The sequence below is a fragment of the Globicephala melas genome, chromosome 15, assembly GCF_963455315.2.
Source record: "Globicephala melas chromosome 15, mGloMel1.2, whole genome shotgun sequence".
NCBI classification, from domain to species: Eukaryota; Metazoa; Chordata; class Mammalia; order Artiodactyla; family Delphinidae; genus Globicephala; species Globicephala melas.
The window spans coordinates 28,559,148-28,585,455 of record NC_083328.1 but is presented as its reverse complement, the minus strand read 5'-3'; the positions used below and the strand labels follow the sequence as shown (position 1 = coordinate 28,585,455).

At 47.3% G+C, this 26,308-nt stretch overlaps 1 protein-coding gene across 3 annotated transcripts in view; it reads right to left on the bottom strand.

Annotated features, from left to right (window-relative positions):
- Positions 1-1,077: 1,077 nt before the first annotated feature.
- The window catches only part of LITAF (lipopolysaccharide induced TNF factor), a 111,524-nt gene continuing 86,293 nt past the window's right edge, over positions 1,078-26,308 (bottom strand). For 2 of the 3 annotated variants that reach the window (XM_030883958.3, XM_030883961.3), the window contains 3 exons: positions 8,411-8,635; positions 5,723-5,879; positions 1,078-2,689 (listed from right to left, as the gene is read on the bottom strand). In XM_030883958.3, coding sequence (XP_030739818.1) covers positions 2,581-2,689; positions 5,723-5,879; positions 8,411-8,635 — 491 coding nt within the window. In that variant the 3' untranslated portion in view covers positions 1,078-2,580. The remainder of the gene's footprint in view (positions 2,690-5,722; positions 5,880-8,410; positions 8,636-26,308) is intronic. The other variant, XR_011376727.1, reaches the window with a different exon arrangement.

Below are 26,308 nucleotides of genomic sequence, written 5' to 3'. Positions count from 1 at the left end.
CATGGGTAATGTTGTGGTCAGCCAGGAACCAGTCATGTGCTCAAAGTTGGCTTAAACAGATGCAAAAACTGAATTCTTTTTGATAACAAGACACAAACCAACACTTGTATGTGTACAAGGCCTAGATGGACTAACAGTGTATAAGATGTACAGCCATTTTGGGTTTGAAATTGGTAAATATTCTTCTTTGAGGTCCAAGTAGATATAAAATAAAGCTCTCGCATTAATTGAATGTGATTCAGTGTTTGCAACAAACTCCAAAGTCCCCAACAAACAGGGGAAGAACAAAAGAGCCTTTTAATTTGTAAAAATATATGAATAAGTCCGTATTTCAAAGAATAAAATAGAATATCTGACGAACACTTCATGCTCCAGGCATCTGATGTTATTTTTAAAGTTTCCCAGAATATATATATATATATATATATATATGTATGTTACGGTCCTCGAAATAGGGCTCTTGTTTTGAAGACTCTGCATATGTAATTGATAACAGCTTGAGACCATTTATATGCCACCATCTGAGCAAAACTGCTAAATATGCATGGCCTTCAATTTTGTCAAATGCAAGAAAAACACATGCTCAGGATCGGCTGAGGGGCAATTTTTTAAGACCAGAAGTTAGGGTTTAAATGACAAAGTCGCACCAAGGTAGCATGATTTTCCGGCACCTTCCAAAATGAAGCTTTATCACCAGGTAGGAAAAGAGGATGACATTCATATTCCCGGCGAGTTACAATGCCCTCCTTCTAGCATCTCGCATCTACCCGGATCAATTAACAAAGCATGTTTTGTTCGGAGCATGAATGAGGACGGCTTTCTTCTGTGCATTTTATTAAAATTTGAAAGCTATGGCTTGCTGCCACTGATGACGCCTATTGGGTTCCAACAGCCTAATGTTCAAGTATGACTGGCTAGCTATCCACCCAACTCAACATCGGTCATCTTGACATCGGGGGATATTCAGCAGGCCTGTAGTTTTTATCATGAAGGATTTTCTACCGTTATGGAACAAATAAAGGGTTCTTTGTACCAACGGCTGGAAACACAACATGAGACCTTTCTTCACACCGTAAGAATTGATGAATAGTTCACAGAGTGAACAAAAGACTTTATTTTTGAAAAGCAGATAACACCAAAGTACTATGTAGTATCCATAGTCATTGCAAAAATAATTACTGGAACTTCCGAAACATCAAAAGAATAAGCTGAATCAATGGGTTACGACTATAATTTTGAACCAATATACAGATTTTCGATCAAGGCCTAGGCTTGATTTCTACATAATATTATTCACATGCATTCCCTGTGTCAATTTAGTATCAAAATGGGGACTCTTGAAAGTCGAGCCCGGCTTTGTCTTGATTTCAAAGATGACACGGCAGCGCACAGAGAACTCTGGCTTGCTGCTTCAGTCCTAGAAATCATGTCTTCAGATGTTATACAACAAATTGATTTCTGAAAAATAAAATCCAGACTTCAGATGCCTTTGAAACAGTCAGGTCCCCACACTTTTCAGCACCATGATACTCAGACGTGCTCAAACACGCTTTCCTTCGTCTTTCCACATATCCACCAGGAACCCAAAAGGGGACCCGCTTATGGAGGGTCCATTATGGAGGTCTTTAGGAACAACACTAAACCCAAGTAAAGGCAGTAGACGAAATTATCCCCGTTACTTTTTCTGTTAAGAAAAAAAAAAAAAAAAAAGTGAGAGTGCATTGGCAAATGGGAAAATGATACCAGTCATACACATGGTTAGGGATAACAGTTCGATAAATCCCTCCTTTCAAAATTATGTTCAAAGGTGTTTAAGACCAAAAGGAGGTCACAAAAACTGTTAATACAAACAATTCCTCTACCAAAAAAAAAGCTCTTTGTGGAAAGTGGCTGAGGATCTGGTCCAAAGAAGGCAGATCAGTGAAAAGACCCAGCCTTCTATTCCTAGCCTGCGTTTATGACCTCATGGCTATGCGTCTGATGGGTGTGAATAACCCCTCCCTGTACTTAAAAATGAATTAAGAAATTAAAGTGAATTTGTGTGCTATTTAAAGGCCTGCAGTTGCAGAATCTGAGAGCCAAGCCCTTAGACTGTAAGGCAAGATTTTTGTCATCAGAAGTGGAAACAGATGGCTAGGACGGTAGGCACTAAAGGTCGGTTCAGCCGTACTGGGGCCAGAACAGTTTAAAAACTAAGGCAATCTGGGGCTTCTCAGTTTGAGACCACCAAGAGGAAGGCCCACTGAGGCCAAAAAATCAGTGGCAAATCACCAGAAGATACTCAGGACAATGGTCACAGCTGGATGGGGTGACTTGGGGTCACAGACGGGGAGGCAGGAAACCCTTGAACCAGCACTCAAGGAGAATGTCTTTGCATGTCCTGTGCACGACACCAAGCAGCAATTTCTGGGGTTTGGAGGTGTGTTATTTTTGCGACATTTTCCCCCCAAGAGAAGACACGAAGGTGGAGACCCTGGAGAGATGAGACCACCAAAATGGAGCCTTCACCAGGGGTGGGGCTGGGTGAGAGTCGGAAAGGCCTTCCTGCAGCACACGGCTCCCTTCAGGTCTGGCTGAGTCCTACAAACGCTTGTAGGTGCCCAGGAGAGCTTTGCAGTTGGGACAGTAGTGGTCCACATCCTGCAGGGCGTCCACACAGAAAGGGATGAAGCAGCAGCCCACGACGCACCTAGAACAAAAAAGACCACACGTGGAGAGCGTTACAGACTGTAGTCATTTGGATGACAGCCGCCAACAAGATACGTCGGAGTCTTAATCCCCGGAACCTAGAAATGTGACCTTATTTGGAAAAAGGGTCTTTGCAGATGTAATTAAGGATCCCAAGATGGGATCTTCCTGGATTATGAGGGTGGGCTCCTTAAACTCCAAGACAGGGATCCTGATAAGAAGAGAAAAGGACACACAGAAATACAGAGAGGGACAAAGCCCACGTAAAGACAGAGGCAGAGACTGCAGTGAGGCACCACAGCCAAAGAACACCCGGACTACCAGAAGCTAGAAGAGACAAGGAAGGATTCTGCCCTTAGAGCTTTTGGAAGGAGCATGGCATCTTGATTTTGAACTTCCGGCTTCTAGAATGGTGAGAGAATAAATTCCTATTGTTTTAAGCCACCAGGTTTGTGGTAATTTGTTATGGCAGCCCTGGGGAACTAAGACCCCAGCCATTGCCAAGGCTGCTCCCACAGACAGACTGCTCTGCGTGTATTATCAAGTCTTGGGACACTTAGGCATCTTTCAAAGCGTTAGATTGGAATCGGCGAATTTCTTTTGTAAAGGGCCACAGAGTATGTATTTCAGGCTACATGGGTCTTGTTCTGTCACTGGAGCATGAAAGCAGCCACAGATAATCCGTAAATAAAGGGCGTGACCTGTTCCAATAGAACTTAAAATAGGCTGGATTTGGCCCCGGGGCTGTAGTTTGCCGACTCCTGTCTTGGACTGATCACTTTTCCATACGGACAGCCTGCTTCTCACAGAAACAATCATATAAATTTCCACAAATCACGTCTCTTAACCTACATAATCCATCATCAGCGCACGCAGGCAGGACCTCTATACAGCCTGAGGTGTAAGAAGAAATATATTTGGTCTTTGGTTCTCGGCACAGAGCTCCAAAACCCGTGGAACGTCCTGAGTGACAGGAGTGTCTTCTGTTACTCACAAAGAGCCCCTTTCAATCACACCTGAGTTTATGCTAGTGAGGTGACTAGGGTGGGTCCCTACACAGGCTTGGGATGGGCTGGTCACCAGAAAGACCAAGTGACTAGAGGGCTGGAACTTTCAACCTCGACTACAGACCTCTGGGGTGGAATGGGGGGATGACGATTGGGTTATAAAAACACTTGAACAGCTAATTTGGAGAGATTCTGGGTTGGTGAATCCGGCATTTATGTGCCGGAAGGGTGGTGTACCCCAACTCCAAGGGGACAGAAACCCCTGCACTCAGGACCTATCTGGATCTCGCCCTGTTACCTCCTCACCTAGCTGTCCATCTGTCTGTCTCCTGTATGATAAACCTGTAAATGTAAGTAAACTGCCATGCTGAGTTCTGTGAGCCATTCATTCTAGCATATGATCAAACCCGAAGAGGGGATAGCAGGACCTTTGATCGGTCAGAAGTTCAGGGGACCTACGACTTGTGCCTGGCATCTGAAGTGGGGGGCAGTCTGTGGGACTGAGCCCTTAAGCTGTGGGGTCTGCAACTCCAGGTAGTGTCAGAGCTGAACTGAAACACTGACACGCAGCTGGTGCTGGAGGCTTGGCCAGTGTCAGAAAACACCCCACAGCCTTACAACCAAAGTTTGCCAAAAAACATAGTTTAAAAAAAAAAAAAAAAAAAACCAACATTTTACAGGAAGACACTGATTTATATCAAGCAGAATCAGGAAATATCCTGAAGAGAATACTATCTCATGAATGGAATTTCCTATTGCCTAAGCTTACCTGAGTTCAAATAAGGGCAGCCAGTGCATTTAGCGATCATCCTATCCTCCCGCCTGACAAGTGCGGGCATGGCTGCAAGAGGCGATGCACACACAGCCACCTACTTTATCCTCAACACCCCCGGAGGTGGGCGTTAGTACAACCCAGTTTACAGATGAGGAAACTGGAGCACAGAGAGGTGAAGTCACTTGCCCAGAGCCACACAGCTGTGAGAGGCAGGATCTGAACACACAGTACTGCATTTAAGGAAGAAAAGGAAGAACGGATAGAAAAAGCTGCCTCAATTTGAAAGCGAGAGGCCAATATTCGATAAAAGTTTCCATTTTGTCCTTCCCTGATTTCAAAGACAAAAGTTAGTTTTAACAGGAAAGTCCAAAGGACGATGAGTTTTTATGTAATGTTTTCTGTCTCCTTTCTTCCCCTCTGAATGCAAGTCCTCAAGAAAGTTAATTAAGCTCTCAGGGGCTTTGAGCCTCTCTTCAAAATTAGGAAGAGAACCATGATTCCCCCTCCACCTAAGTCATGAGCAGATAATGAGGAAAGAGCCAGGCAAGGGCCTCTGAAAAGAAACCCACAAACACGGTTGCCTTCGAGGAAGCAAACGGAGCACTTATGGTTTTCTGAGTGACTTGCATGGCCAGGAATAAGGAGGCTGCCTTTATCTGTTTGGAAAAAAAAAGTTAAATGGTGCTTCCTCAACTTTCTCCCAGAACAGAAAGTATTATCTCTTTCAACATAATACCCTTGGTGCAGACATAAATTTATTGACACATTCTCCTTGTGTAGGCAACAGAAAACTACTGGGGGTCCTAAAAGGATAAGAAATTTTGAAGAGATGACTATAAAATATTTTAATGTACAGATTGTTTAAACTTCTCTTAGAGTCAAGCAAACATTATTAATTAGGTCATGAAATTCTACAAAAAGAAATCCCCAAGGGTATCGCTGTACACAGATACAAATGGCTGCTATGCTTGTCCCTACACGCAGGGAGTGGTCTGAGAAGAAAGGATGGGACAGCAGCTTCCAGGCGCTGATATGCTCGAGGGCAGTGGTTCTCAACTGGGCATGATTTCCGGTTATGACAACGGGGGCAGGGGAGCTCCTGGCATCTAGTGGGTAGAGACCAGGGATGCTGCTCAACACCCTACAGGGCACAGGACAGGCCCCCACAACACAGAAGTAGGTGCTGAGGCTGAGAAATCCTACAAGAGAGGAATTCGGGAGAGCCTGGGGTCTGAGTGGACCTCAGACTTACCCCAACAGGCACAGGCTCCCGCAGGAGAGCCAGGTGAGGGCGCCGGCATTATAGGACAGCTGAGTCACGATCATCTTGTTGCAGGAAGGACAACACATCTGGACTGGGCGGTCGAAAAAGGAGATGGGCTGCTGCACGTAGACTGTCTGCACAGCAACTGATGGAAGGAACAGAACAAACCGGCCAATCAGTAAATGAGGAAGACATTCATTAAATGCAAAACAGTAGAGGCAGGATCTGGACAGATATTTGCTCACCCACGTTCAGGAGAGCACTGTTCACAAGAGCCCAGAGGTGGAAGCAACCCAGCGCCCATTCATAAATGAATGGATGAACAAAATGTGGTCCATCCATGCAACGGGTTATTAGTCAGTCTTAAAAAGGAAGGAAATTCTGACACATCTTATAACATGGATGGACCTTAAGGGCATCAGGCTAACTGAAACAAGCCAGTCACAAAAAGACAAATACTGCTGATTCCACAGATAGGAGGCACCTAGAGTAGTTGAATTCATAGAGATAAAAAGTAGAATGGTGGGTGCCAGGGGCTTGGGAGAGAGGAGTGAAGGGGAGTTGCCATTTAATGGGTATAGAGTTTGTTTTGTATAATGTAAGAGATGGAAGGTGGTAATGATTGCCCAAAAATGTGAACGTACTTAATGCCACTGAACTGTACGCTGAGAAATGCTTAAGGTAATCAATCTTATGTTATGTGTTATTTTACCACAATAAAAAAAATTGGGGATGGGTGAGGAGGGAGAAAAATGACAAAAAGGGAAGAAAACAGTGGCAGATTTCCAGAATTACCACTTGAGGGGCTCTGGAAACCTCCACACACGAGATGGGGGAAAGGACTGTGTGTTTCTGGAGGCCATTTGGCCCAGCTCCACCAGGCTTTCAAACGCAACTGTCTCTGGACTCAAGTGCGGAGCTTATTAAGAATGCAGATTCCCTGGTCCTGCCCTCAAGACCGTCTGATTCGGCAAGTCTGGGGCAGCGTCCCCAAACTGCTTTTTAAGCTCTTGAGTGGTTCTACAAAGGTGGTCTGCAGATGGTAATTTCAGAAACAGTGATGTGATGGGTTTTAGCCTCAATTTTCTTCATCCGTAGATTAGTGGTTGCCGGGGGTTGGGGGGATGGAGGGTGACGGGGGTTTCTTTCTGGGGTGATGGAAACGTTCTGGAATTAGTGCTGATGGTTGCACAGCTCTGTGAAGATGCTAAAACCACTGAATCATATACTTTAAAAGAGTGAACTTTATGGTATGGGAATTCTATCTCAATAAAGCTGTTTTTTAAAAAATGTAATAATAAGGGTTGTCGCTAGGATTAAATGGGACAAAGGCAGTAAAGAACCTCACCCCGTGCCTGGTACAGAGTGAATCCTCCATAAACAAGCCTGCATTTCACACGGTCTCCTTAGCAAACTCCAATGCCCAGTAATAAGGCTGGCGTTTACCAAGCCAGGGGATACTGGCCCAGTTCTTTACAAGTCGGGGGACCATACTGATACACGCAGTGGGTATATGAAATCGTGCTAAAAGAGAAAACTATGTGAAAACACACGCGGACATGAACAAGCATTAGAAGAGCACCTAGGGTGATGGAAATCACAAAGCCCTTAGAGCTTAGCACATTCTTTTGGTTTTCGGCAAAGTTGTTTAAGCTCGTAGTTCTGTCAAAGTGACTTTTTTCTGTTTTTATGTTATTGAGATGCCATTTCTGTGATCTATGTATTAGGGGACATGAACTGTTACCCAGAGCTAACCAGACAATATTCCCAGAAAGACCTAGAAAGCACCCCCACCCCCTGCAGAAGAGAAGCATCAAAGCATAATTCAGCACTTACACGTAAATTTTAATAAGGGTTATGTGGGGTACAAGAATGAGTTATTTATTGATCAGAGTGTGATCTAAAAGAGTCTGAAGTCGTTATCTTGTCCTCTTCCATCTCAAGGAGTCAAAGTCACTTGAGCACAATGACAACAATAGTTCACATTCATCCAATGATTACTCATGGAACCTTACTTAATCTTAACAGCCGCCGGTTGTAGGTACTTGATGGGCCCCATTTTACAGATGGGGAAACCGAGGCACAAGGAGGCTGGTGAACCCAGGCAGTCTGTCTCGCGGGCCCGCTCTCTGAGCTGCCTGTAATACTGAATCAGCTACATACCTGGGTGCAGACGGGCAGCAGGAAGTACCAAAGGGCAAGGACATGAAGAAGTTGCTGGAGGGCAGGGGAGTCACCTGCACTAATGTTGGGCTGGGGGTGGGTTTCAGCTCACCCATTCCTCACTCACGGCTGCATCCTCTCCCTCTCCTACTCCAGCCCTGGCCTCGGGGCAGGGGTTCTCCCGCCAAGCCTCAGCAGGAAGGGCAGGAGCCCCCGAAAGCAAACTCCCATTCCCAAATTTCTCTGGGACGGTTCGTTGTGCCTCTGTGATAAGCAGCAGAGGCTCGGTTTACAGTGGACGTGGGAAAGTTCATACACTGTGCTTCATTATGGAAAAAGCAAAGCCTCACTGACAGGGAACCCAAGACTAGATGTGACATTTCAGGACACGGGGGAAAGTTGGACTGACTGGCACTTTGCTTAGACTGTGGGGCACAGTCACTACGGCCACTCTCTGGAGTCCCAGGGCTGAGGTCCAAGGAGAGGTAAGGGGGCCCGGGAGGCCGTACGTACTTGCATTGGCATTGGGGACGGGCACTGGCTGGGTGTAGTACCCAGGCGGATTCATGCCCTTCCCATCTGGGCCCGTCATGAGCCCCGTGGTCGGCCCAGGCATGGGTGCTGGAGGTGTGGGGTAGTAACTGTTAACAGAAACTGTCTCTTCATAGGATGGGGGCGCAGTTGGCACCGAGGAAGGTCCAGCAGCCGCCTGGTAGGATCCTGGAGCAGACATTTTACCTAAAGCAAAACCAGAAGACACCAGATCAGAAATTCAATGGACAGGGGCCTCCCTGGTGGCGCAGTGGTTAAGAATCCACCTGCCAATGTAGGGGACACAGGTTCAAGCCCTGGTCCAGGAAGATCCCACATGCCGCGGAGCAACTAAGCCTGTGTGCCACAACTACTGAGCCTGCGCTCTAGAGCCCGTGCTCCGCAACAAGAGAAGCCACAGCAGTGAGAAGCCTGCGCACCGCAACGAAGAGTAGCCCTGGCTCGCCGCAACTAGAGAAAGCCCGTGTGCAGCAACAAAGACCCAATGCGGCCAAAAATAAATAAATTAATTAATTAAAAAAAAATTCAATTGACATCTCCCCATCTCTCTTTTCCACTCTCAATCCTTTTTTTTAAAACATCTTTATTGGAGTACAATTGCTTTAAAATGTTGTTAGTTTCTGCTGTACAACAAAGTGAATCAGCTATACTTATATATATATATATCCCCATATACTTCCCCACCTTGAGCCTCCCTCCCACCCTCCCTATCCCACCCCTCTAGGCCGTCACAAAGCATCGAGCTGATCTCTCTGTGCTATGCGGCTGCTTCCCACTAGCCATCCATTTTACATTTGGTAATGTATATATGTCAATGCTACTCTCTCACTTAGTCCCAGCTTCCCCTCCCCCTCCTGTGACCTCAAGTCCGTTCTCTACGTCTGCATCTTTATTCCTGACCTGCCACAAGTTTCATCAGTACTGTTTTTTTAGATTCCATATATGTGCATTAGCATCTGGTATTTGTTTTTCTCTTTCTGATTTACTTCACTCTGTATGACTGACTCTAGGTCCATCCACCTCATTACAAATAACTCAATTTCGTTCCTTTTTATGGCTGAGTAATATTCCATTGTATATATGTGCCACATCTTCTTTACCCATTTATCTGTCGATGGACATTTAGGTTGCTTCCATGTCCTGGCTATTGTAAACAGTGCTGCAATGAACATTGTGGTACATGTATCTTTTTGAATTTCTTTCATTTTCTAACTGACAAACAGACAATTAGGAAATGACCTGTGTCCAGTCTTGTCCAAAAGCCAGAAAGGGAGTTAACATCATCCCTTCCAGACCCAAGAATGAGAACCTTAACAAAAGATTCCCTACATAAAGGTAAAAGGTAGGGGGACATCCCTGGCGGTTCAGTGGTTAAGACCTCAAGCTTCCACTAGAGGTTCAATCCCTGATTGGAGAACTAAGATCCCACATGCCGAGTGGAGTGGCCAACAGAAAACAAAGGATTGCCTTGGGTATCGCTCACCCTTTGCATTTCCATTTTAAAAAAAAAGAAAGAAGGTAGATGATGACAAGAGAAAATTACCCAAATCCCCTGGGCAAACATCCACCAAATGTGAACATAAATTTTTTCACACTTGAAACCATCACCCAACCAAGACCTATCTTTCATAACTAATGTTTTTTCTTTTCTTTTCTTTCCTCCTTTTTTTTTTCTTTTTTTTTTCAAATTAACCGCTGCAGTTTTTACTAACAGTGTTTCAAGAGACCAGAAAAGACAAAGGCCTTCAAAAGCCAACCACAAACTATGGCAAATACTAAGCAAAACAAGCCAGAGGCCAAGAAACCCTCCCGGTGAATGCCATGTACCCGAAGTCCAGAAGCAGGAAAAGGAATCTTGGGGGTGTAAGTTAAGAAAACGGTTACTCTTGGGAGGGGAAGGAGAGTCTGGAAGAGGCTGGTGGGTGAGGGTGTCTAGTCATGTTCTCTTCATCTGGGGGTGGTTACACAGGAATGTCCACTTTGTGAAAATTCGAGTTGTACAATTAAGTTATGTGCCCTTTTCTGTATATATGTTATAGTTTTTAAAAAGTAAACACACACAGGGACACACAAACCAACCAGTTCTCATTTTGAAAAGTGAGAATCAGAGCAGCCAGGCACATATTTCCTTTTGTGAGGGCAAAGAACCGTTTTTTTTTTCCCTGCAGAACTGATGCCCGCCTAGAATTACATGGCCTGGACCCAGGGTGTGTTCCTGTCTGCGGTCCCATGCTCGGCAGCCCCCGGGCCGCTGGAGAAGGACACAGTGCCGTCCTTTGTCTGCTTCTGTTTTTCCAACGGGGCAGGGCTAACGCTGCATTAGAAGATCCATTCAAACCTGTCTCAGGAGAAACGGAGCACGGAGCTCTGAGGGCAGCGAGCCACAGTCCGGGGGCTTGGCCGGGCCTGTGCTGCTTCCCACGCACCATGCCTCCTCTTCTAGATCCCGTGGGAAGCAGAATCGATTCATTCTGCTGTGGGGAGAAGGGGAGAATCCTTCAAGGACGCTCTGCCTTTCAGCCCAGCCCGAAAGAGGAGATTTCTCTGGGGGAAGAGATGAAAGGGCTTTCAAAGTGGAAAGAGAGGCATGGGAAAACGACCATGCATAAAACAAAATCCATAAATAAAGCCAGATAGGTTGGAGCTGGGTTCTAGAAAATTGTGGAAGCCCTATGGAGATGTTTGGATCTCATTCTATAAGCCTGGGGCTGTCCAAGGGAAACTTTCCAGAAGGATGGAAATGGTCTCTATGTGGGCTGTTCAATATGGTCGCCAGCAACCACACCACACCGCCAAACACTTGAAATGCGTCCGAGGAACTGAATTGTTAAATTATATTTATTTAAATTGAAAATCGAATACAGGGAATCCCTGACGGTCCAAGTGGTTAGCACTCTGTGCTTTCACCACTGAGGGTCCGGGTTCAATCCCTGGTTGGGGAACTAAGATCCCACAAGGAAAAAAAAAAGAAAAAAGAAAGAAAGAAAATCAAATACACAATTCATTTACTGGAACATTTTTATGTAAGTCTGGGACTCCTTGGGTATGTGAATCTGCTTTCTCAACAGCAAATTTAAGGAACTCTGAATTGAGATCAAATGTTTTTGATAAAATTTTAGCATCCAATTTGGGATATGATGCCAACGTAAAATACACCTTGGATTTCAAAACATTTTTAAAATGTTAATGTGAAACACCTCGTTCGTAATTTTTTATATCGACTCTAGATTGAAATGATAATACTTTAGATAGCCAGAGTTAATATGCTGTTCCAGTTCATTTCACTTGTTTCTTTTTACTTTTTAAAATGTGGTTACTAAACAGTTTTAAATTGCCTATGTGGCTCCCTTTCTGGTTCTATGGGACAGGAACCATGGGAGGTTACAGAGAAAAGGAGAGGTCCGACCCTAGACAGGGTAGATGAAGCAGAAGGTCTGGAAAGGAAACAAGAAGCAAAGCTCGGAAGGCCCCTGTGTGGGGGTGGAAGGCCCAGGGTTGGGGGGAGTCTACAGTGGGGGGTTGACCCCAGAACATCTTTGTGAAAACAGGCTCAGGGTTTAAAACAGACTGACTGTGAAAAGTGGTTAAGGTATATAACTGTGTCAATTTCCTCTCACCCACAGGAACAGAAATGCAGAAGTAGGAGGGAAGACGGGCCACAAACATCGGCCCCAGGATGCCTCTCTACCAGGCTCACCTCCAACGCTGGCTGCTGTCCCCTCCCGGCTTGCCCCAGACCTCCCCACATCTGCACACTGCGCTGGAGGAGACTTCAGCTGGGGGAAACACGGCCGCCTCGTGCTCCCGGGTATTTTACATCCGTGCAGAACGTCAAGGACTCACTGTCCCTTCCTGTCTCAGGAAAGGCAGACCCAGAGCTGCCAACACGATTTATTATGAAAACTGAGTCATATAAAAAAACCCACAAGAGCAGAAAGCACTATGCGTCCAGAAAGCCTAAAATAGCACAGTTTGCTGTGGCTGCAAACGGAGCGCTTCGGGAGGGGAAACAGAAGGTCCTGGGGTGCCCCAAATTCTGCAAATAGTTCGGGTCAAACCATTGCCTCTCTCCTCCAAAAGGGAAGAAACTCAGAGACTGTGAATTGTGCTGCTGAGAGCGAACACACAGGTGTTAGGAAGCTGGGGGGAGGTGGGGTTCTTGCCAAGACATCTAAAGGAAGGAAGGGTCTGAGCTTCTGGTTCTGGAAATTAATGTCTACCCACCCCTGCCCCTGTTTTAATTGACCATCATCATCTTTCTTGTGGTCACATCCTATTTTCTGGAACTTCAGGACACTCTCTCTCGGGAACATTGCTTTTGGATCAAACAGACACATAAACACGCTCATAATTCTGAAAAGAACGAGAGCAACAGTCTAGAATGGTTTAAGGAAAAGAAGGAAGGAAGGGAAGAAGGAAGGAAGGGAGGAAGGGAGGAAGGGAGGGAGGGAGGGAGGGAAAACATATAACCAGCTGCTTTGAAATCTTTCTAAATAAATTCCACAGCTTGCCTTCCCCCAGGCCCCAGGCCAGGAAATGCCACTTCAGTCAATCCCATTTCTCTCCCTTTTTTCTTTTCTCTCCCCACCCCCATTTCTTTTTAATTTGGTTTCCCCCAGGGGCAGGAGGCCCACCTAGCCAGCCACTAAGCCACCCTTCCAGAAAGGATGTGCTCAACTGGCCTCCACACTCCCCTCCTCACCCCCACAATGTGAAATTCTTAAGGGCAGACACACATGTGGACACAGACACACTGACACACTCCACTGTCAGCAGAGAACCCTGCATCCCTCCAGAGCCGCCTGTGTGCTGAGGTACTAGCACAATTCCATCTAATACTTGTGACCCATTTTTCTGGGACAAACTGGAAACCACAGGAAAGTGTCTTTTAGTTTAATAAAACAGAAAAGCCACAGTTTTGCCACGTAACAGCACAGCCTTGAGAATCCTTTGGTGGCCCTGGGTGGCTGGGGTGCAGCCTCTGCAGAACCCAGGTTGCCACAGTTACGGGGAGCTTTGTGGGGGGAAATAAAGGAACAAACAAGGGGGTCTCCCTCCTCCCTCCCCAGTTGTTTAACTTTCTTATTAAGCCCCTGAGAGTGGCTTTTCTCGACTGTCTATTGAAAAGGACACATTGAAGGCGATTCTCCACCCACCTTCCACCTGCCCCCGCAGGAATCGAGGAAATGCTAAGGGCTGGAGATTTCTGTTTCCACCATCTCATAATGACTCTTATTAGCTCCTTCCAAATGCAGAGAGAGGCATTCCAAACCCCTTTTTTTAAATATGGAAAATTTGACCAGGGCTGACCTCACGGGCATGTGACCCGTGTAGGCCCACGGGGCCCTACACGCAGAAGGGCCCCCCAAGCTCCGTTGAATGCTGCCGCCATCTTGAAATTCCAAATACTTCTCGAACCAGAGGCCCTGCCTTTCCACGCTGCACTGGGGCCAAATGTTAGGTAGCCAAATCGTGACCATTGGTTACAGAAAAGGAAAAGGAGGCATTTCTGATGCAAGAAGAACAAGGCTGGGCTTCCCTGGTGGCGCAGTGGTTAAGAATCCGCCTGCCAATGCAGGGGACACGGGTTCGATCCCTGGTCCAGGAAGATCCCACATGCCGCGGAGCAACTAAGCCCATGCGCCACAACTACTGAGCCAGCGCTCTAGAGCCCACGAGCCACAACTACTGAAGCCCGCGTGCCGCAACTACTGAAGCCTGTGCGTCTAGAGCCCGTGCTCTGCAACAAGTGAAGCCACTGCAATGAGAAGCCAGCGCACCGCAACAGAGTAGCCCCCGATCGCCGCAACTAGAGAAAGCCCGCACACAGCAACGAAGACCCAACACAGCCAATCAATCAATCAATCAGTAAATAACTGAATAAAAAAGAACCAGGCTTGGACTTGGAAGTTGGCCCATGACCAGCTGCGTGATCCTGGGCCCCACTCTCTCATCCGTAAATATGCCAATTGGAAGTTTGGGGTCCCTAGCTGAAAACATCCCTTGTTCTGAGACAACGATTCGCTGGGTGAAAGATGTTCTCTTAAATGGGCAGTGAGGGCTACACGGATATTTATTCCTGGGCAGGCCTACGGGAATGAGTCTGGGAGTAGCTCCTTCACTGAACCCAGTATAAAACAGGATTTCCCAATCTTGTTTTCATTACAGCCGCCTCCCTCCCTCCCCTCCTACCCCTGGCCCCCAAGGAAAAAAATTAAATTATATTTAAATTCAATTAATTAACTTGAATATAATTTAATTTCTACCTAACAAGAAAAATTAAATGCTAAGAAATAAGATTTTGTTGGGCAGGGTTGAGTTTTGGAGGGCCACACACCACTGTAATAGTTCAGATTTTTTTCACCTCTCCCCTACCCCAAGAACCAATTTTCATTCCCTTGGATCCCCAGTGAGAACTCACTGTTTGGAAAGAGGTAGTTGGGCCCAATGAGTTCCGCCAATCACCCACATTTGTTCATTGAGTATTTCTAAATTATGACTCCTCCTTTCTTGGTGTCATAAACGCAATTGTCCGAACTCAGTTAACCTTTTAGGGACCAAGTCCTAGGATCCCTTACATCTGCATGTTCTTTTCAAGGCATGCCCAGCCCTCTCGCAACGTAATCTCATGAGCCACAAGGGAGGGAGGTGGACAGGGGTAGGGTGATCAGACGGAGGGACACTTCCTTCTGTTGTACTGGGGCCAAGCAGGGCTGGGCTGGCATCCACTTCCTCCTGCACCCATCACTCCTCTGGGTCTTGAATCTGCTGGGTTCTCACTCCAGGAAGAAAGTAAAGGGTGCTCAGGGGTTCCAAAGACTGTTTACACCTTATTTTGGCATCTCAGAGTCCAGACGTCCTGGCCTGATCAGAATCTACTACTCATCTCACAACTGCTACTCCGCACCCCATCCCAGATTCACAACTGCATTAAGATGAACCGTAACGGGCTCTTAACTTTACCGCAGCGGGCCCTGTAATTCACGCCCTTACATGCATCATCCCATGTCATTCCCACACCACTGAGTCAGAAATTATTGTTGTCATCAACCCGATTCACAGATGAAAAAACTGGGGCCCAGAGAGGTTGAGCGGCTTATCCAAATTTACATAGATGGAGTGGCTTGAACCCATGCCCCTCAGACTCTGGAGCTCTTTAGAACTCATCAGAATACCTCCCAGGCTGGGAGATCCAGACACAATCAGCAACTCGTTTTGCACACTCTGCCCCCCGCAATGAAACGTGAAAGGAAAAATCAATTCTCAGTGGACGCAACATATCTGAGCCCAAGGCGACAGGTCACCCCCTTTCTCTCTGCCTTCCTAACACCCATGAAGATGCATATACACAGACTTTCACACGACACACCCAAGACAAGATTTAAAAAACTACCTGCCCATTATGGACTTCAACTAATTTTGTCATGAGGACTTTGCAGTTCAAAACGATCTACTTCTTTAATGAGAATCAGGGGTCCAGGAGGTCAGTGATCAGCCAGAGTTAGATATCCACAGAGCAATTCCCACTCATCTGGGGGACACAAGCAATGAAGGGGAGATCTCAGAACTTCTGAGATGCCACATTTGCTTCAAGCAGCAGTGGGAGGCTGGGATATCTCTGCCACCTGCTGCAGCTCCCAGGGAAGAAAAGGCAAAGGCCATGCCAACCGAGTCTCAGAGCAGGCTTTTTAATATCGCTGTTGAAAGACTGTCGCAAAAAGCCCTCAAAATCCTGGAGAGAAGCCACGCCGGTGGGCGCAGTGATCTTCGCGCCTTGAGCTGAGATTAATGAATTGATCCTGAAACCTCGAGACACAGGAAAAAACTCCAAGTCACTTTCAGCAACAGATTTGTTCCTAAAAAAAACTCGGCCTAAACAGTCTTAGAATTCCCGGAAACACCCCGGTGGAGCTGCTATTCCGGGCCCTCACACAAGCTCTGGGAGTCGTCGTACTCGGTCTGAGCCTGCACCAGCGTTCACTGGATAACTTGGGGTCCCAGCCTGGCAGCGTTTGCCTGGAATCCTAAATGCAGAGGCAGGGGGCTGACTTCCGGGAAGCCTAGCGATGGCTGGCCGACCAGCTCGATCACTGATACAGCGGTTCCAAAACATCGCTGGGATGAACCTCGAAAACATGATCCTAAGTGAGAGAAGCCAGACGCGAAATCATCGTATGATTCCATCCATGTATACGAAATGTCCAGGATAGGTAAATCCAGAGACGGAAAACCAATTAATGGTGCAGCAGCTGGGGGTGGGGAGGGGAGGCTACTGGGAGGAAACAGGTACGGGGTTTCTTTTTAGGGTGATGAAAATGTTCTGGAACTGGACGGAGGTGATGGTTGCAAAACACTATGAATGTACTACTTGCCACTGAACTGTACACTTTCAAATGGTGAATTTTATGTTTGGTGAATGTTACCTTAATAAAAAGAAAAAAAGAAAGAAAGATAAAAGCAATTTGAGTCTCCAAATCCACCACTAGCCTTAGTTCAATGCATTCAGTGGCCCGTTTACCTAAAATTGAGACCACTGGGGTGTTTCTGACACCGGCCAACGTGTCCCCGACTAAGGTGACCTAAGGTCCTGAGTTGCCTGGGATGGAGGGGGTTCCCAGGACACGTTGAACCCCTAACTCCCCACCCTGTCTCTCACTTCACCTCCCACCACAGTTGCAAATTGATGTGTCTGCAGCCTGGCTTGGATGTCCCCAAACATGCCCCAAGCATGCTCTTTCCTCTTTGCCCCCTGTTTCCTTCCTTCCCTATGGGTTTGCAAATTCCTCTCACCCATCATATCCCTGCTTGGCTGCCACCTTCTCCAAGAGGTGATCTCTGGCTTTCCCAGAGGAGAACTAATTCCTCCCGAACCTCTCTCTACACAGTGCGGAAATCAAGGGTGCAGGGTCTGGAGCCAGACAGCCTGTGGTCGCATCAAAGTTCCCCTGGGCATGACTTTGGTGCCTCAGTTTTCCCATCTGTAAAATAAGCACACTGGCAGCTTCTTCCTCATGAGGCTCTTGGGAGGATTAAACGAATCCACTTGCGAAGAGGACCCAGAGCCACGAGAGACAACATATGCCCTCAGCACGTGCTAGCTGTCAATAACATACCTTTCTCTGCTGTACTTGTCACAGGGCACCTTTCTCGTCTAAGACGTCTTCCTAACCAGTCTGTGGGCCCTTTAAGGGCAGGGATTGAAATTATTAAAATCTGCACCCCCAGCACCTAGAACTAAGCTCAAAGCATCATGGGTGCTTCATAGGGTAACCCACTGTCCCAGGTCGCCCAGGAAAGACGGATTTTCCCGGATACAGGATTTTTTGGTACCTAAATTGGGAAAGTCCCTGGCAAAGACCAAGACAATTTGGTCACCCCGGTATTTCCACAAATGTTTGGAGAAAATGATACCTATGTGTAAAAAGGACACCAAGACCCATCTTGGATGGCATCAAGATTTGGAAGCAGACATAAATGGGAGGGTCTTACCCTAAGAGCCTCAACTTAGAATCTGACAAAAATGAAGTTTTTTTTAAATAGGAAGATGTTCCTAACAACAGGTCTCAATAACAGATGGCCTCGCAGTTCAGCTCACGGCAACATGAGGGTTTGGCCAAATGTGCTCCAGAACTGGAATCACTTAACGGGTCTGGAATCCTTTGTTGCCTCCAGAATGCCCTGGGGAGAATGGTATCTCTCAGCAGGGCACTCTGTGATGTCCAGGCAGAAGGTCAAGGTGTGGGTGGAGGGACTTCCCTGGTGGTGCAGTGGTTAAGAATCCACCTGCCAATGCAGGGGATACGGGTTTGAGCCCTGGTCCGGGAAGATCCCACGTGCCATGGAGCAACTAAGCCCATGTGCCACAACTACTGAGCCTGTGCTCTAGAGCCTGCGAGCCACAACTACTGAGCCCGCGAGCCACAACTACGGAAGCCCCCGCCCCTAGAGCCCGTGCTCCGCAACAAGAGAAGCCACCACAATAAGACCGCGCACTGCAACGAAGAGTAGCCCCCGCTCGCCGCAACCAGAGAAAGCCCACGCGCAGCAATGAAGACCCAACATAGCCAAAAATAAATAAATAAGTTAATTAATTAATTAAAGAAAAAAAAGAAAGAAGGGCTGTCCTCACACCCTTTGGGGAAAAAAAAAAAGATGTGGGTGGAAAGAACTTGAAAAGGGAAGCGTGGAGGCAAGTAAACACAAACAAGACAAAATCAGAGACAAAAAAGCCACAGTCTCTAAACTTCAAGATCGGTTCATTTTTACTCTTTGATGCAAGTTTCTGAGGCTGCTCGTCCCCGGGCTCTGCAGAAGGCATCCCTGAATTTTGCCGACAACCACTGCTGGTTCTTGTTGGGGTTTCAGAAGAGAGCGAGAAGGAGGTACTTCCTGCGGCTGCACCATCCGTCCAAGATCTGAACTTATTAGCAGGCTCCTCGCTGCCACCAGCCCAAACTCAGTAACACCTGTCACTCCGTGTTCATCACCTGGTCCTTGGCATGGCTCTGAAGCCACTTGTTCTACATAGATGGTGTGTCAACCATTCTCCAAAAATGACAATCTTTTCTCATGGGTGTCAAGAAAATTCAGAGGCTCTAACGAGCTTCTACCCCAAGATGCCATAAACATCAGCAACTGCTGCTGACACATGTGGACAGGAAGTGGGGGGGACGGAGTTCACACCTTTGCAGCATCTCCACCCTCAGTGCTTACCTACAACCAGCACGGATGGAAGGGGGACTCTTAAGGAGTCTCAGGTGACTTTTTTCTCCCCACTCCCAATCCTTTCTGGTGAAATGACCGACAGGCAGGCAGGGTCCAAAAGCAAAGGAGGAGGAGGACAGAGAGGTAATGCCCGATGCTGAGAATTCTCCTTGGGCAATTGTACAAGACACATGGGCTTCACAGGCGACTCTGATCAGGAACTGACCTGGTGGAGAAGCAAGGCCATGGCCACTGAGCTCAGAAATGTTACAGGTGGGATGTCTCTGCCTGGTACCCAAGATACGGTTGCATGTGGGGTTTTCAGAAACACCTGTGTGTGTTGCCTGTCATTTACAAGCATGGGCGGGCACCACCCACCTCTCAGGGGTCAGTAGGAATGACGTGGACCACGACCTGGCCTGCTGAATACCCAACAGTGATTTGGAGAAAAGAGAAGACATGGAAGAATGTGAGCAGATGGGGCACAGAGAGGGGAACAAAAAAGGCCCAAAGAAAATTAAGACAATAGGATTTTAAGGTAGGTTGAATGTTTAACAGCAGTAACTGGGACCAAACTTCCTTGGTTCAAATCCCAACTCTGCCATGTCTAGGCTGTGTGAACTTGGGTGAGTTGCTTCATTTCTCTGTGCCTTGGTTTCCTCATCTGGAAAATGGGCTAACAATCGTACCCACACCTTCACAGTGTTGCAAGTTGGATGTGCCCAGAACACTGGGCACGTGGGTCACTACGAAAGCATTAGTTCTAATTACTTACAGGGAAGCAGAGTAAAATCCGGGGAGGGGGTCACTTGCCCTCAGTGACACAAGAGGTCTCACTGCCAGGAGGCAGGAGGACCCAAGCACAGACCCCATCACACCACGTGCCCCTGTTCTGAGGCCTCTACCTTCACGCCTTTACTTGTTTGTCCAAACCCCCTACAGTCTGACCCTCCCAGCCCCACCTGCAGTACATAGACAGAATAATGCCCCTTAAAGCTGTCCACACCCTAATCCCCAGAACATGCCTTAAATGGCAAAAGGGACTCTGCAGCTGTCATGAAGTTAAGGCCCTTGAGATGAGGAGATGATCCAGGTGGGCCTGAGGCAACCACAGGGGTCCTTAGAATAGGGAAGCAGGAGGGCCTGAAAGAGAGAAGAGGCCCATTGACTTTGAAATTGGCCCACGGAGCCATGAACCAAGACATGCAGGCGGATGCTAGATGGATTCCGGCCTAGAGCCTCGAGGAGGAATGCAGCACCTTGTCACCCAGTGACACCCATTTTGGACTTCTGAGCTCCAGACTGTAGGATAATAAACGTGTTATTTCAGCTACTAGGCTTGTAATTTGTTACAGCAGCCAGAGCAAACAAACCTACCCCCTCCGAGCTAGGTTGCCCAATCCCCCTCTGGCCCTGCAGACTCCCAAGGGGGCTCTCCCCCTCCCATGGGGGGTGCCCCCCACCAGAGACCTGAGCCCCTCAACCTCCCACCCCAGCTCCCAGGCATCTGTCCACCCACCCTCGGTACTGAAGGAGCCCTTCTCTGGTTCAAACTCCACTTAAAGTCCACAAGTGTGGCCACCCCGCCACACCCCGCCACGTCCGGGGGACTTTGCTCCAACAATGACCCCTCCTGCCAACCCTGCCCTCTCAGCTGGCTTCTCTCCTGATCTCTAGGCTGGTTCAAATCTTTCCTTATTAAAAGATAAAAACCAGGGCTTCCCTGGTGGAGCAGTGGTTGAGATGCAGGGGACACGGGTTCGTGCCCCGGTCCGGGAAGATCCCACGTGCCGCGGAGCGGCTGGGCCCGTGAGCCATGCCGCTGAGCCTGTGCGTCCGGAGCCTGTGCTCCGCAACGGGAGAGGCCACAACAGTGAGAGGCCCACGTACTGCAAAAAAAAAAGTGAAAAAAAGGTAAAAACCAAAACCCCTCTCTTCTCTCAGCCTGGGTCCTCAGTCCCTCTGGCTCCCTGCTTCTCTTCCGTGTCCACGGATTCACCCCTGACCACCAGCCTCCCTCCTCCCTTGGCCATGACCCCTCCAAGCCCACTTCCCGTTTCCTGTCCTCTTCTCCCAAGGCTGCTGGCATCTCCTCTGGAAGGACTGCCTCACTGGCCTGGCCCTGCACCTCTACCTTCAGGGGCTGTGCCTCCCCGTCAGCCCGTCCACAGCAGGTCCCCGGGGACTCGGGGGTCTGCACGCAATGCCCACGGTCCCCTGAACTCCTCAACCCCACACCCATCATGCTGACCACGACCCACCCCTGGACAGCTCCCCCCCACCCCACCCCACCCCGGCCAAGCCAGTCTTCATACAGAAAGATGCTTGTCTCTCTCTAAAGCAGGGAGATGCAGTTAAAGCAACTCAGGGACAGATGGTCAAGCTTAATATCATCAGTGAGGAGTCATGTGGACATCACGCACCTGCTGATCTGACGGAGTGAAAAGGGCACTCTGGCTTGGTGGTCCTGCTCCCCAAAACCCCTGACCCCAGGCTCATCACAAGAAAACCTCAGACAAACCGAAATTGGGCGACTTTCTACAGGGGACCAGGCCAGAACTCAAAACAGCCAAGGTCATGGAAAAAGGAAAGCTTGAGAAACTGTCACAGACCAAAGGAGAATGACAGGTGACAACCAAACAAAAGGTAGGATCCTGGATTGGACCCTGGAATGGAATCCACTGGAAAAACTGGTGACACTCAAAACGTCTGGAGCTTGGTTAACAGGAAGTCACCAATGTCAGTTTCTTAGCTGTGGCGAATGCACCCTGATGATGTAAGATGCTAACAGTAGGGGAGGCTGGATGGAGCATACGGCACCTCTGCGCCGGCTCTGCAACTTTCCTGTGTATCTAAAACTATTCTAAAATGAAAGGTTTGATAGACAGAGATAACAAACTTACGGTTACCAAAGGGGGAAGTTGGGGAGGGATAAATTAGGAGTTTGGGATTAGCAGGTACACACTAATATACACAAAATAGATAAATAACAAGGACCTACTGTATAGCACAGGGACCTATATTCAATATCCTGTAATAAACCATAATGAAAAAGAATATGTATATATATGTATAACTGAATCACTTTGTCACACGCCAGAAACTAACACATTGTAAATCGATTATACGTCAATTAAATAAATTAATTAATTAAATGAAAGGGCTGTGTTTAAAAAAATCCACAACTGATACCCAGATCTTTTTCACCCATCATTAGATTTGCCATTTTCACCCTGGCAAAGAGCAGAATGTTTGATTGTACACAGAGCTGGCCTGGACGTGGATGAACAGGCCTCTCTCCCAGAGCCGGTAGGAAGGTAACCTGAGTCTCACACAACAGAAGCATCTACCAAAATTTAACATGCATGAGTCCTTTAACCTAGCAATTCCTCCTCTAGGAATCTGTATCAGAGCTGACCCCATGCCTGGGTGCAGTGACAAAACGATGAGCACACAAGGGTACTCACTGCAATGTTGCCAGAAACCACCTAATTGTCCATCAGCAGAGGCCTGGGTAGACCAGTTATGGCGCATCCACACAAGGGAATAGTATGCAACCATCAAGAAAGAATGAGGGGGCTTCCCTGGTGGCACAGTGGTTAAGAACCCACCTGCCAATGCAGGGGACACAGGTTCGAGCCCTAGTCCAGGAAGATCCCACATGCCGCGGAGCAGCTAAGCCCGTGTGCCACAACTACTGAGCCCGCGTGCCCAAGAGCCCGTGCTCCGCAACAAGAGAAGCCACCACAATGAGAAGCCCGTGCACCACAACAAAGGGTAGCCCCAGCTCACCGCAACTAGAGAGAGCCCGTGCGCAGCAGCAAAGACCCAACGCAGCCACAAAAAAGACAGAATGAGGAAGTTTATGTGCAGAAACGCAGTTATCTCCGAGATGTATCAGTGCATGACAAAAGCCCAAATGGTGTTTATTGTCATAGGCCATCATTTGGGTACAACGAAGAAGGATATACGTATTTCTTTGTAAAATATGCATAAAATGCCTCCAAATGGATACACAAGAAACTGACAACTGGGAATTCCCTGGCGGTCCGGTGGTTAGAACTCAGCGCTTTCACTGCTGCATGATGTGGCCAAAAGGAAGAAAAAAAAAAGAAAAGAAGAAACAAAGAAACTGGTAACAGTGGTTGCCTGTAAGCAGAGGGGGGAGGTGCACTGGGGGATGCAGCCAGACGAATGCTTTTCACTCTTCTACCCTAAGTTGATCTTTTGTATATTGAGCCATAGCAAGATTATAAAATCAAAAAATTAAATTAAGAAAAAATTAATAAGTTAAACATATTTATAACTATAAAAATTTACAGTTCTATAATCTATAATTTATTTATATTAATTATGATGTATTTATAAAAAATAAGTTTTAAAATTAATGAAATTTAAAATAAAATACACTAAATCTTTTATTTTAATAAATTTATTTTATTTATTTATTTATTTTTGGCGGCATTGGGTCTTCGTTGCTGTGCACAGGCTTTCTCTTGTTGTGGCGAGCGGGGGCTACTCTTCATCGCGGTGCGTGCGCTTCTCATGGCGGTGGCATCTCTTGCTGTGGAGCACAGGCTCTAGGCGCGCGGGCTTCAGTAGTTGTGGCACGCAGGCTCAGTCGTTGTGGCTCACGGGCTCTAGAACACAGCCTCAGTAGTTGTGGTGCACGGGCTTAGTTGCTCTGCAACTGGCATGTGGGATCTTCCTGGACCAGGGCTCGAACCCATGTCCCCTGCATTGGCAGGTGGATTCTTAACCACTGCGCCACCAAAGAAGTCCCAAAACTTCTTTTTTTTTTAACGGGGAAAAAGAGCCTCTTCTGCAAACCCATATTTGCCCTCCCCAGGTTGGTCTCTCTTGTCCTCCCACCTCTGGGTGAAATGACGTTATCATTAAAGTTACTGATTACTTCTCTGGTGAAAAGCTGTGCACTCCACCGTTTCTGCTATATCAGCCCCAAATCTGTACTAACAACATCCTATTGGCCAAAATAAAATTCTTCTCTTCACATTTTACGCTATGATCCATTTTTCAGGCGGGAGGTTCTGAAGGCTGATGGCGGATGTGGGATTGGGGAGGCATGGACCCTCCCTCACTGGGCTTAAGGAACCCATTTAGGGAGGCAAAGTTAACCAACATGGGGAGATATGGGAGCAAACGCAAAGGGGAAACTGAGCCCAGATTCTAAGGCAAATGGAGGGTCTAAGACAAGAGAAGGACACAGGCAAGGGCAGAACAGGAGGTGGGTGAACAGTGTGGCAGAAGGCACAGAGGCAGGCACACCTGTGTCCTGTGGGGGCGTGAGCAGTGGTTGTACCTGTGTCCTGTGGGGGCGTGAGCAGTGGTTGGCCAGGAGGGTGGGGTCGGGTTACAGGAGCACTTTCTACATCAAGAGCCTGGCCCTGGGACTTCCCTGGCGGTCCAGTGGTTAAGACTCCGCGCTTCCCACTGTAAGGGGAGCAGGTCCTATCCCTGGTCGAGGAACTAAGATCCCGAATGCCGCACAGCACGGCCAAGAAAAAAAGAAACAAAGAGTCTGGCCCAGGTGAGGTGGGGACCAGGCTCCCAGGCTGGACCTTCTGGGGAGGGACCCCCACGCAGGTTCTGTTTCATTAACCAGCAGCCCAAAAGTGACTTGAAAAGCCCCCCAAAGTTTTCAACCCCTGCCAGGGAGAATTCAGATTCTAAAAATAAGCCTCAAAACCTAGAATACCAGGAGAAAGCAACCAGAGCAGAAGCCATCCAATGACTCCCCATCAGTATAAACACACATCCAAGGCCCAAAGACCCGTAGCCAAGGGGTCCTCTCCCCAGATCACGTCTCAACACAACAAAAACTCCAGTCTCATAACTTCTGGTGTTGCTTCATTCTGATCGAGGCCCCTTTTTCAATATCTCTCCCCTGAAAATCTCTTAACCATTTTCTAAAATGATCCCCTATTATTTCTCTCTGCCTTCTTAAAGTCAAGAAAGAAAGGAAGAGAGAGAGAAAGAGAGGGAGGGAAGGAAGGAAGGAAGGAAGGAAAGGAGGGAGGGAGGGAGGGAGGGAGGGAAATGCTTGTGTCAGCATCTTGTGGTTCTGTGATACCCCAGGCTGCTGGCAGCCCCCATCCTACTCCTCCATTTGCTGCTTCAAAGCTTCCGAGGACTGGAAAACCAGAACCCAGTGTGTAAGAACTCTGTGTAAAGTAAGAATTACTAGTTTCCTTCGGTGCCTCCCATGAGAAAAGTAAACAAGCTTGGGCATTTATCTTGATGATAAATACCTGCGTTACTTGGGAGACTCCTATTTGCTTATTTTCTCAATTCTGGCCATAGTCCAGATGACTGTAGGTTTTATAACTGTCATACCTTTGAAAGTTATACCACAGTCTTGCCTTTAGCAAGACTTAAGGTGAGAACAGGGTGGTAAACATTAGCTACTGCAGTCTTTTAAGGCATGCCCTGCTTCCCCTTGCCTATCCTATACAACCCAGCCCTGGATGACAGAAGCCTTCCCACTGTGTCCTAATTGCTTCCTGTCTGCAAATTAGATTCTGTTTCTCTAACTGGACTGCATTACACTCCTCCAGGGAAGGGCTATCTTCCATGTTTCTCTGGATCCCCCAGAGCTTTAGCGAAAGCAATGCACAGACAACCTCCTGGCAGAGCTGAGATTTCATGCGAACATATGGCGTATATATATCCCATATACGATGGGGGAATCTATAGTGCACGCTCTTTGAAAGAGTGTATGTTTTGGGGGTAGTTTTCGTTTCTAGTTTGAGATATAACTGACATACAGCACTGTGTAAGTTTAAGGTGTACAACATAATGATTTGCCTTACATACATCACGAAATGATTACCACAATAGTTCAGTGAACAGGCATCCTCTCATAAAGATTCAACACTAAAGAAACAGGAAAAAAATTCTTTTCCTTGTGATGAGAACTCTTAGGATTTACTTTCTTAATAAGTTTCATTTATAATGTACAGCCATATTAATTACCTTTATTATACATTTACATCCCGAGTACTTACTTATAACTAGAGAAGTATTTCCTAAATAAAGACAAATCTTCCTTACAGAAGAATTCCAAATGATATGTGTAGAAGCCCCCTCCCTCCAGGAGGTGGAGATTAATCTAGCCCCTCCCTCTCCTAGGTGTGG